The sequence below is a fragment of the Salarias fasciatus genome, chromosome 7 (genome assembly GCF_902148845.1).
Source record: "Salarias fasciatus chromosome 7, fSalaFa1.1, whole genome shotgun sequence".
NCBI classification, from domain to species: domain Eukaryota; kingdom Metazoa; phylum Chordata; class Actinopteri; order Blenniiformes; family Blenniidae; genus Salarias; species Salarias fasciatus.
In genome coordinates, this window is record NC_043751.1 from 29248691 (window position 1) to 29261527 (window position 12837).

Here is a 12837-nt window from a genome sequence, read left to right on the forward strand (position 1 = left end):
ATTCTCCTCATCTTAACTGCTAGATGTAAGTTCTCGAAAATTCAAAAACTTCACGAAGTCAGAGGAAGAGAGTTCTACCGTGAGATCACAGAGGCTCAGAGGACAGAGGAGGTTCATGAGTGTGTGAAATATTTGGAGTATGAACTTAGGTCTGTCCAAAACACTGACTAAAAATAAATGAGACCTCCTTGAGAAACACTCAATACATTCTTCGACAATTCTACAGCTAGAAAGTCTACATGATTCCAGGCGTCAGTCATGTAGCCGCCCCTCCACCACCTTTCTATCAGCTCGGTGCTTTAGACACAGATTAAAACCAAGCAGCTCAAAGCTTCAGTGGTTGCCCACGGTATCTTGCCTTCAGAGTTCATGACGTATTTCTGACCACAGCAATGCAGCATGTGCACGTGACCATTTGACCTCCAGCAGCAGTACAATAACGTGCACGTCCTGGGCTATCCTGAATCACAGAGAACATCGTGGAAGTATCTTTTTTAGAGGTACCTCCTCCATTTATCCAAGGTGTCGACCAGTAACTGTGTTGACGCGCTGAATTTAAGTAACTTTCATAAAACTATTCAGAGAAGAAAAGTTTCAGTAGTTTGTGGCAATGATGAACATTTCCATAGTGAAGTCTATTAAATTAGCAATTTGACATTTAAATTAAATATACAGTATTTTTAGCTTCACCATTCTGTTCGGTTGTGTGTATCTTTGTCTTTTTATTTAAATTTTTTTGAATATCTTCCCTGTCAAATACAGATTTTCAAGGATTCAGTGAGTTCTATATGATTGAATGAAAAAAAAAACATTGTCATTATACTGTAGATGCTGGTGAGTTTACATTTCAACATTCCAACTAATGAAGACTGGCAGCACAGCTCAGTGTCGTCAACAAACCGTCACTTCTCTTCAGATGTGAGGACGTCTCCTTTGGAGGCGTCATATTAAATGTCATGTTTTTTTCCGCCTTTAGTGAACAGGAGCCCGAGCCTCTCCGGCATGAAGCTCTTCGATATCAATGTGAAGCCTACCTGTAGGCGACCCCTCCAGCACTTCTCCTGTGTAACGCGTCTCTTTGAAGATGGGCCGGTTGTCGTTTTGGTCGATGACGGTGACGACAAGTATGGCCGGCCCCTCCACGATGTTCCCAGTGAAGTCTGTGGTCGATACTTCCAGCTGTGAGGATAGAAAAGACAGGAGTTTATTTCCCACAGCTGATCATATGTTCTTGGTTTACGTACCAAACTATCCACAAACTGAAAGCTGGTTCAGACGACCACATTGGATTGCTGTTAGAGGTGACTGTCAAACTCAAACTATCAAGTCCCAGGAGAACAGGGACCTGGAGTCCAGACACTCTGGAGATAAACATTGTTCTTGTTGTCCATCGACTCACTCATCATTTTCAGTGGCTCCCAGTACCATTTTCGTGTAAACGGACACTAAAAACACAACTTAAATTTTGTGATTCAGCTTGAAAATATTGTCGTTTACACGGGACCTCGGTTCAACTATCATATAAGATCTGCGATACGGTCCCATTGTCTTCGCTTTGCTCTGATCTTTCTGCTTCCTGCTCATCATCTTCTCCTCTACTGAGGGATCTTCAAACTGCCAGCATCGCTTATTAATGCATCCACTTTTCCTGAGTCTGCAGTATTTCCCGTCATTCCCCCGGTTCACCTGGGGGACCGTGCCAACGCACAGTTACCGTGAGCACAATATCCTTCCACACCAAGCCCCTATTAATCCACAATGAAGCAACGCTGTCCTGTTTAGTCAGCCAGCCTCTTTCCGTGAAATGTGTTGTTGCCCACCGTGCTCCTGCTGTATCAGCAGTAAGCTGAGTGAACTCCGTGACGCTCACTCAACTCAAACACGCCACGATAAGCTTGCTCAATGAATTCTTCCACAGAACCCGAAATGTTCCGACTGAACGACGGCAGATTGGACAACAGAAAATACAACCACAGAGGCAACAATAAGCATGAGCTTTTCAAAGCATTTGCCATAAATTTCTCCACGCATTTGGTGCTTCAAACTGTTGACGTCCAACAGATCTGTGTTTGTATTGTTCTTGTTCATGTTCAAGCAAAGTAAAAAAAAAAAAAAAAAAAATCAGACTCATTTTTCAAGTTTTCATTTTTCTTTCAACTGGAAGAAAGTTTTCACTGTTGCTGGATAACTGACATAATGTGAAAACTTTTAGCTAAAAAGCTACATCTTGACTTCATGCAGAAGATTAAAATAATTTTCACTTTGCTCAAGGTGTGCTTAGCTGCCTGAGTTCAATCAAACTGGCAGCATTCAATCAATAAACAGTGAACAGTTGGGCAGGCGTGAAAATATCCTTAAACATGGTTTAAATTTTGTGTTTTTTTTTTTTAACCATAGAGTAAGAGCGATTCGCATGCAGCCCGTCCTCCAAGCAGACAGCCGGGGATCAAGAACCACCGCGGTAACCTGCAACAGCACTGGGATTCCAACTTGCAAACCATGGTTCTGAAACTTTTTTCTGGAGGGCCCAGATTTTTACCACGGTGAACCTCGGCGACCCGGCCGCCCACCACGGCCGGTCCGAAGGGTTGACAGAGGCTCACGACTCACTGTGTGTGAAATACAGTTTCTGTGAGGATGAGTTCTCTCTCCGAGGATAAACTCTCTGGGTTCCACACACCGGCTGTTTGTTGGACAGGTGCCACTTTTTCGCTGCAAAAGATGCATTCAGCTCTCATTGTGTCCATTGTTTCTATGACGCCATTTTCCTTTTGACTTTCAGAATAGTCTTTTCTCTTAAGCTTGATGCTCTGACAGTTTTTCTCCTACATTGTGAGCTCAGACACAATTTTGTTTTTAGGTTAGATTTACATTTCTTTCATACATTTTTCAATAAATTATATACTTTGAGGGTAAATGTTCTAAATTAGTTGTTTTTTTGATATCAATTAATTAAATGCAGGCTTTCCTTGATAAAACAAAAGGGCCTTTAAACCCCCCATGTGTTTTTGGCATCTCCCCAGAAATGTCGAGCCCCCCAGGATGAGCACCACAGCTCTAGGCTACTTCTGCACCAAACCACTGTCAGAAAGCCGACTGCTGCCACAAGGCACGTCTACTAACCAAAAACAGACATTAAAATTAAAATGAAAATAACTGCACTTCCATTTTATTTGCAAAATAAAGGGATTCTTTCCAAATTTTGCCAAAGTATGATTGCAATTTGCCTGAAAAACCACCTCATGAGAGAGTAAAAACTTTTAGGAGGTTTTCCAAATGTAGGTGTTTCCATTAGAGTATTTTTGTTTGGGGTATTTCTAGGGGGAAATGGAAAAGCAGCTAATAATCAGTGCAACCAAAACAATCGTGTGTTGTATCACGTCCACATTCTCCATCTACTGTCACACCGAGAACCTTTAACAGAACAGCTCTTCAATTATTGTTGCACTGCAGTAACTCATAGCAGTTTTGGCCTCTGATTGTGCAGTCAACACTGCTGAACCCATCCATCCATCCTCTTTATGACTTTATCCAGTTCAAGGCTGTGACGAGACGACAGGTTACATCCTGGACAGATCACAAGTCTATCACAACGCAAAGAACAGAGAGCCAGGCCTTCACACCCACATACAGGTCACCAATTCACCTCAAAGGCATGTTCTACGGCTGTTAGAGGAACCCCGAGAAAATCCATGCATTTACAGAGAGAACATGCAAACTCCACGTGGAAGGGGTTTTCTCAGCGGCGGTCTCTTCTGTCCACCATGCCTCTGTGTCTGACCGAATATTCATAGTATTGATTTCTTGAGAACTTGGCTGCAATTGTTGTTTTTTGCGATCATTTCTTCAGCCTTTAAACTCAAGTAAAAAGGTGGCTCAAAAAATGTAAAAGCTCAACTGAACACTGCAGCTTTGAATGTAATACAGTATCCAGGCCGGGCAAACCAGTTGGCAGCATCCAAAACTGCCCTCCAAGTGCTTGTGACTGAGCAGTGATTACATGTTGTAATCAATCAGAGCATGTAGCTTTTATAAATCCTATTTGCAAATGAGACGATACTCACGAGGTCATTCTCATCCTATAAAGACTCCATATGTGATGATTTCATTTGACTCGTAATCTCTCGCTAAAGAGATCACTTAACTTCCTTTATTAGCGCTGATGCGGGGCATCGGGGATTCATCAGAGAGAGAGAGAGGGAGATAGAGAGAGAGAGAGAGGGAGAGCTCCCCTCCATCGATAGCATCGCATTACCACTCTTTCTTCCTCCTATCTGTAATGCATGGCATCACGTAACCTTGCTATCACCGGGCCATCCCTCTACTCTCTGTACATCTCACTCCTGTGACTCCATCTTCCTTTGTCCTCCTCTCTCTCCATCGCCACGCTGCCTGGAGCACAAATTTTAATGGTGGTAATGGCACACATGCAGCAGAACTAAGTGTTTTAGGTGTTAGGAGCCTAATGGTTTCATACATCATCTCATGCTCCTCCTCTCACTGTGCCTGAAGAATATACCAACGGAGGCTTCCCATGAAAGGGGCCATTTCCCCTCTTTCAGTACAGCAGAACTGCTGACTCTCAACTAACGACGTTCTCAGCCCCACACACATTTTCATCCCCTCCGCTGAACAGCTTATGGAGAAGTTCACACACACACACTTGCGCACGCACAAACACACACACAAAGGCACACAACAGAGCCGAAGTGCAAATTTTGGAATCGTAGCTCCATGAAAGATACGCCGGGCTTTGCAAACGAGCATGTATGTACGACTCCGCGCCGTCATTTAGACGCCCACGCAAACTGCCACACGCACAATAACACATTTGCACAAGTCAAGCCTTTCTTCTCAGCGTGTCTGAGTGGTAATGAGAACATTAGCTGTGAGGTGTCCTGTGTCGGATCATTTGAATGGAGGATCACGCCAACAACGCAGCGGTAAAGTGCTCTGCACAAGGACAGAATGTATAATCAAACACATATTGTTGCCGCACAGGGGAAGAGAAGCGAGATTTTTGAAACATGGCAAGATGTGAGCTGATGATTAATTTCACTTGCTTTGGTCACATAAGAAACTCTGCAACATTACATAACACCTGGGGCAGGAAGGTAGATTTTAACTTCATTTTATTAGATAAACGTGTATTTTGTTCCTTTTACTTTTAATAGTCTGACAAGTTCTCGACGCTAAGGCATAAAACACAGCGATACGACTTCGTCCTCATGATAAACAGCAACACCACTGATGCTGGCCTTGTTCTGTGGATATGACATGATGTTTATTTCTTCAGTGAGCTGAATGCCTTTGGCAGATGGTGCAAAATGCTGTGCAGTTTAAACTGTTCCTCATGGCTAATTGACCATTTGTGAAATCGTGTGGTTTGAACCAACTTGTCCTGAGATCCATCAGGAAGTTAATAACTAATTTCCAAAAACAAAATACTACATTTTTTTATTCTATTTTCCAAGGTGAGCGAACTTGGCTTTTTCTGACAACAATAGTGAGGAATTGATATACAAAGCAACTTTAATTTCTCCTTTGGACACATGGCTGTGCCTTTTTCATGCTGAATATAAGAGATGCATTGATACTGATGTGCAGACTCATTTGTCCATGCAGACCCTCGCAGGAGGACGATGGCGCTTTGAGTTTAGAGAAAAGATACGGGTGTTGGACTATCAAAATTGTTTCCCTGAAATTAAAATTAGAATTACTTACTGAGCAATGACTTATGTGACAACATCTTTCAAGATTTTGGATTCATAATGACACTTTTTAAAGATTGTGCATCATGGACATGGCGCCGGAGTGCATGTTCTAAAAAACAGGTTAGAATTCCATATTCAGTAAAAAAGAAGTCTTAGTGCAGCTCAGTAAGCTCATAAAGAAGAATCTAAAACGGACAGAAAACCAAAATACTGCTTTAACCTTATGTAAATGGTGCTAAAAGGCTATCATGGATATTTTCAATGCATTGTCTCAAAAACATAATCCTCTTCAGAGCACTTTTTTTTTTTTTATCCCACAGGATTTGTGTGGAACAGAGAGCCGGCTATACTTGTAACAATGGCAATATTCATCAAACTCAATCCAGTAAAAAGCACCACAGTCTCTCTACGTGCTCATTTCAGCCCTGCTGCCGAGACGCTGGTTCTCATCTAACTGTTCTCTTCAGCCCACGTTGCTGGTACGTGTGCACAAATCTTCACCTTTCCCCTCCTCTTCTCCCACCAGTGATCTCAGAGTTACGAAAGCCGGTAAAGGAATCCTGCAGATCTGTTTCTTTGTGCCCAGCAGACATAAGAAGGTTGAAAGACAATGCGTGATATTCAGTATATTTCAGATCTGTCTATTAACATGTGGAGAATGTGTAGGGAGGTCTTTTGAGACCTGCAGAGCTTCCGGGGTATCGGATGTGTAAGTTATACTGCATATATTAAACATGCTGCTATCAATCAGAAGCCACCTCAAGGGAACTGTCGAATATTAGTGGAAATGATGAACGAAATCACACAAAATATGTAAAATATAAATTTTTATTACATATAACTCAGATTATATTTAATACTTAATAAACTCAAAGATATTTTTTTCAGCGATCAATGTGCAGGGAGAATCAGCTTTTCCATTTCTACAGAGCAGCCGATCATTGTGTCGCAGACTGTAAGTCAGACTGGAGGCGTTCAGTTCCTCACGCCACTCGCCTCTCAGCCAAATGAGAGCTCTATTTTGCCTCTATTACAAAACCCAGTGATATATGTTGAGCATTTGCATGTGTGCCAGCAAGAAGGGACAACAACTTCATTTAGAAGTAAAATAGCTTGATAAAAAGGGACATTTGGGCTCTGATCCCGCCTCTCCATAACCAGGGATTCTGTGGTCACTCCAGCATCTGAAGCAACATGTTTTGGAGATTAAAGACCAAGCCAGCCGTCCCCTGCCCATTTCCCTTCTCCTCCTCACACACTAATTACCCTGAAGCCATTATCCTTAGGGATGCAGGACATAATCTGCAGTCTGTCTTACTTTTGCCATTCTCGTGAATATTAAAGACTCTCCAAACCACTGACTTGGCTCGTGCTCTCTCGGCTACTTGCTGCTGACGCATGGCGTCAGGAGATACTCACAGGATGATATCAGGAATCTTTCACAACTACGACGTGCCATTTCAGAAAACGAGCGAGTCCTAAATGACAGGTACAATCTGCCTCTGTGGCACCAGTCGGCAGGAAGTACCAGTAAAGTTACCGCGGGGAAAACTGGCTTGTGGCGGCCAGGAACTTCATAGCGCCGCTGCTTCCTGATCCTTGGATGTCAGCTCTTCCTCTCATTGGGAAGCAGAATTCACCGAGCGCTGGACTGTTCAGCCACTAGCAGGGAACGTCAGCTGTGATTAGACCGTTGTGAGACAGGTTGTGAGAATGTGTTGTTGTAATAGTAATCCAAGGACATGCAGACCATGTCCTCGCGGGGGGAAATAGAAACAGAATAGCTTTTTTTTTAATAAACCGACTGTGGTTCAATCCTCTTCAGTGAGGAACGGATTCAGAGCTTCATCATAAAACGAAATGAGGGATAAAGGAAGGCGTAATCGCTTAGTTCACACACAAACAAAAGCATACTCGTACCTCCACTTCATTTTGAAAGTACCCAGCTTGCTTAAATTTTCACTAACACTAAATATTGCTCTCCTATCCACTTCTGCGCTCACTCCTTGTCAGGCTACAAGATTACCTCCTCTTAAAAGGCACCTGTGCTCGATGAGACGCCGGGCAGATAACAGAGGGGGGGTATAGGCAGAAGTAGGAGCTGGAGCGCCACTCAATTGGCCACTTGGCTTATTGTGGCAGAAGCAGAGGGAGAGGTGGCTGAGCCAGGGCAATTTTATCACAGCCTTAAACACAGACAAGAATAGATGGAGTGAAAGGGAAAGTGGTGAAAGAAGTCCCGTCATGCATATGGAGCGTCTCCGTAGCCTTCCACTGCCATCACCTCATTTCACATTCACTCCAAATTCATCTCCTCCTGAGCCATTCAAGTAGCCCCCCCTTTGCTGGGAAGGTGAATTCAAAGGGGCTTTGCCTGCCTGCTGCTTTCTTAAGATCCCGGTGAAACTGCTCTGCAGTACCTTCAAGGTGAATAGCACTCAGCACCTCCCAGAGACTCATGTGGTTCGGCCTTTATCAACAGGCAGCGCTCCACCCAGAGGAGCCCTGCTCCCGCCGAAGCACAGCTCAGACCGTCTGCCGCTGGAAGAGCTTCCCAACCTCGCTGGAACACATTAGCGTGCAGCTCCAACACAATAACAGTAATTGGTCAAGTCTCTCCAGAGAATCCACAAACAGGGGAAAGTGAAGCTGAAGCTCAGGTATCAGCAGACCAACCAGCAGACCCCACCAGTCCAACAGTGACTGAAAGTCTGCAAAGCCAGAGTTGGAGTTTAAACAGGCATGATGAAGTATAGTAAATAAGATTAAAAGGTATTTTTAATGCATTGGCAGAATTACAATCTCAGTCAGTACCGTTGTTAAGAAAAGCCTGTCGTTCAGAATTTCTACAGCACTTTCCAAGCCAGGAAGGTGTGAAAACAACAAAGGGATGTTTTTTCCCCCGTCTTTCTAAAAAGACGTTAACATTTTTTCCCCCTATTCCTCTCAGAGCTCAGACCTCGAGGCATCAGCTCCTCCCAGAAACACCCACTGGGAACGGAGGCTGTTAATCCGCTGGTCCTGTACACATCTGCTGCAGCTCGCTTCAAAAACCTGAATAATTCTGGAGCCCTGAAGTTAAGCCAAGGAAGCAGGTTGTCAGAAAAGAAGCACACCTGCCAAGTGTGTTTAATGCTCAGACCATATCTCACCCAGGAATCCTGAAAGACCAACAGGAAACACACCAAACTTTTCTGCTAAGCAGCACATTCTGCAAAGTGGAAACACAACTTCATGGCATCAAAGACGGAAGAGCTAAAATAACGCGTGCGTGCGTGTGTGTGTGTGAAATACACTTTATATATCACCTCAATCAGGCAAGATCAAAGCTTTCTTTTCTTTAATTTATGATAATTAAGGTAAATCTCACAACAATGATCCACTGAAAACATTGTCCATTGTACTACGAACGACTGCTGTAGTAAATAGTTCTTCTGAATGTGTGAGGAGATGGACAATAACCATGGTTTCCTCCAGAGTGTCATGGAATCAGATTATCTTAGTTTTAGAGTTAAAAATCACAGACAGTCTTAATCCAAGTTGGTCATCCGTCCTTATCAATGTCTTGTACTCGCCATTGTTTATGGTTATAGCATGTTGTTCTAGGCCTGCATGTGTGTGCTTTCATTAAAAACAAACAAAAAAACAACAACTTTGAACAGCACCTACTGATGGCCAAACATGAAAACTGCACCATTTAATCCCTCTGGCAATGTGAGGTATTCTGTTAATCTGTCAGTCGACTGGTTCGCCACTTTAACTTGACGTTAGCAGCGTTTGATAAACAGTTCAGCAGTAGTCTGCTGACACCAGACAGCCCATTTAAAACTCGACTTGTAGGACATAATAAAGGCACAATGAGGTGAAAGGCTCAACAGACAAACTGTTAACCCAACGTCTCTCCAACTCAGACTCTCATATCGAGACGGCTTATCAGAATAAATCTGTATCCAGTAAATTGGGACTGAAACTTCGCTGAGGTGAAAGTGCTGCAAATCAGGAAACCTCGTGAGCCAAAAATCTGATAGCACCTTGTATAATCTCCAAAACAATCATATTAAAAACCCCTGCTAAATGATGTCCTTCTGCACTCAAAACTTTACATTATTGGAGTTTGGATTCTCAGCTTCATTGTTAATGTAGTCAAGCAGCCAGCCCTAAATCTTTAAACATAACTGTGTATGCCTTGGTGGCCTAATTTATAATTATAAACCCTGTGTTAATGATTCTAAACCCTTGTTACCAGTCTTTATTGGCACAAATGTCCCAGATATTGTAAATTACTGAAAAATTGTGAATGTGCTCTTCAGCAAATGCCCTACATTTGAATATTGGATTGCATTATGTGGAGATTCTTTTTCTTTCTTTTTTACTATTTCTAATCCCAGAGTCACTGATCTGAAACGATCCTCATTACATCAAAAAGAAAAGAAGTCCTTGGATTCTGAAAGAAGATATAAATAGACAGTCTTTGGAGGAAAAGAGATTGAACCAAAGATGGAAGGTAGAAGAGTGTGAGGGAGTTAAAAGTATAGAGAAGATAGAGAATGATAGAAAAGATCTTTCATTCAGCTGGCCGTCTGGCAAGATAAAAAATAATCCTGCTTCTGAAAGGCGCTGAAAGAGTCACAAAGGCTCTCCTTGGTGTATCATGGCACAAAACACTCCCCCTCTCTACCATAAGGGATAATTCAATCTCTCTTTGTCTGGCACTCAAGGTACTGTTTGGAGAGCCGGCTTACCTGTCTGCTGCTATTCCTGGCAGCGCTACTATAATGTTTTATATTTGTTCCAACAGGATACCTGAATAAAGTGCACTCAGAGCTGAACTATGGTATCAACAGGATCGCTCCGTACAATTACTACCGAGGCGTTTCACCTGTCTCTGATGAAATAGGAGCTGCTTTATCTGCATGTGTGAGAAAATATGTTGCAAAGATTAAACCATTAGCATGTAACGAGGTTCTACCCCAACATTCTCTAACTTTAATTCTCTAATTCTTTCATGCAAGGACAGTTCTGATTAAGGACCAAGAAAACGACAAGATCGCAGATTCAAGCACAGGCAAGGTCGCCCCAAACACCATTCGTTAGGGTTTCAACTACCAAACTCAACAGTGTTTCTGCTGCTTACCAGAGGTGCTCAGAGACATGAAGTCGGAGTAGACCCCGTTTCCAAACCCCCCTCCAGCACGGCACAGCTGCTTGTAGAAGGCTGTGGGTGCCTGTCAGAGCAGCCAGCGAGAACATGCTGGTGTAGAACAGCAGCCTGGCAGCGTTTCTTCTCCGGCCGGAGAAGAAAGCCTTCAGGGACCGCTCTGCTCAGCCTCCACTTCTCATGTGCATGGATGAGCATTCGGTACCCATGAACCAGGCACCACTCCACTGCCTCTCCTTTACCTGGGCCACTTTGATAGATAATGGCCACCGCAGACTGTGAACACTTTTTTTTCCGTACGCTTGCCCATTTTTTTCTGACACATCAAACTTCAGGACAAAATGTTCACTTGCTGCGGAACATCTAGCAGCAGGTCCCATAATGAAGAGATAACAGGCTTTCTCTTTACCTGTCAGTATTTTTAACTCTCAGACTGTTGTGTGTGTTTGCGTGTGTATGTTATAATAACAATGTAGATCAACCTCTCTCAGTAAAATATTAAATATTTCCTCTACTTCACTGAACTGCATCAATATCAGAACATTTCTATGCTACAGACGATTCCTTCAACGTCGCCTTTTCACTGCAGGATCCTGTGACATTAAGATTTACGGTAGTAAAATTACGTTTTGACATTTTTGAGCAAAGACTGGGATAAAGCTATAGTCGTGACTTACTGAGTATCCAGACAGTGTCCCAAAAAACATGCTGGTGTCACTGAAAAACACTTAAAAAACAGTAAGTAGTTATTTTGAATTGACATAAGATTCTTAAAAATGACTTCTGCATGAAGTTCACGCCTCCTAAGGGCATATTTTTACAAGCTATTGTCCGTTTCCAGTATTTGGATGTCAGTGTCAGCGGTTTGAGTCTTTCGACTGGGAGAGTTTCTGCCTGCATTCGGCGGCGCTGCCCCGGTACCAAGGCGGAGTGCATTAGAGGTTGTGCCACACGCCTCAGCGGGCGGTGGACAGGCTGAATTAGCGGCTGTAATGCCTGAGGCTCAGCAACAGGGCACTCACTGTTTAATCAGGTTATCTGGGAGTCGGGGCTCAGCAGTGTGTCTGCGGGGGTTTAAGGGGGTTTCGGGGAGGACAGCAGGGTGGTGACACAACCCTCAGTGCTGAATGATTGTGACCTGAAAGAAGGTTTGAACAGAGGAAAAAGATGTCAGAACCACTGAAGAAGCTCTGGGTGAATTGCTTCAAAAGATTTCAAAGAAAGTTTTGTCACAGTCAAAGCGGAGTAAAAATAATTATGTGTCTATATGTATGTATATATACATAAGACTTCTAAAAATATAAGAAATTCTAAGTAGGTACTCAGTGAAATAAACAACAGATGCATAACAAAACCGCTGATTATTACTGTCTGTTTCACAAAGGGAAAGTGTGTAGCAAACATTATTAACTAGACAATTATGCGAGTGCAATAACAAATTACGGGCCACGGGCATTATCAGCAAAGTGCAATGGTGTGTGACCCTCCAGCTTGAAAGCTCTGCGGTTCTATTTCTTGAAGGTAAGAGCTATTATAGCAGCAAGAGGTTTGTTTGCTCCGAGAGAAGGTAGTCGTAGACGTGTTGGTTGTGTGTGTGAGCGTGTGTGTGTGTGTCCTTTATCTCTAGCCCACATACAGGGACTAAGTGCACATCAGGTCTGTTTTCCTGTGTGCAGGGCAGCGTATCCTGCTCTCCAAAGCCCAGGAAATTACAGTCCAGCCAAGCAGAAAACAGGAGTGGGATTTGGACAACAGGCTTCACCTGTCTCAGGCCTCAAGCTCATGAAGGTACACCTGCTGTAAATGAGGGAGATGTTAGTTAGCTACATGGAACAGCAGCAGATGGGTCTGGGGGCATGTTTCAACTCTGACTGCTTAAACATTGTGGTTTATTTTGAGGAAGGTGAAAATCTGCTCTGTGTACGCGACGTTCACACCATGTGCCAAATGAAAGACTCGTGGTTT

The 12837-nt window shown here is 43.2% G+C and overlaps 1 protein-coding gene across 1 annotated transcript in view; it reads right to left on the reverse strand.

Moving 5' to 3' along the window:
• cdh13 (cadherin 13, H-cadherin (heart)) overlaps positions 1–12837 on the reverse strand; it is a 378606-nt gene that overhangs the window by 175481 nt on the left and 190288 nt on the right. Inside the window, exon 7 of the mRNA XM_030095419.1 lies at positions 1035–1179. Coding sequence (XP_029951279.1) covers positions 1035–1179 — 145 coding nt within the window. The remainder of the gene's footprint in view (positions 1–1034; positions 1180–12837) is intronic.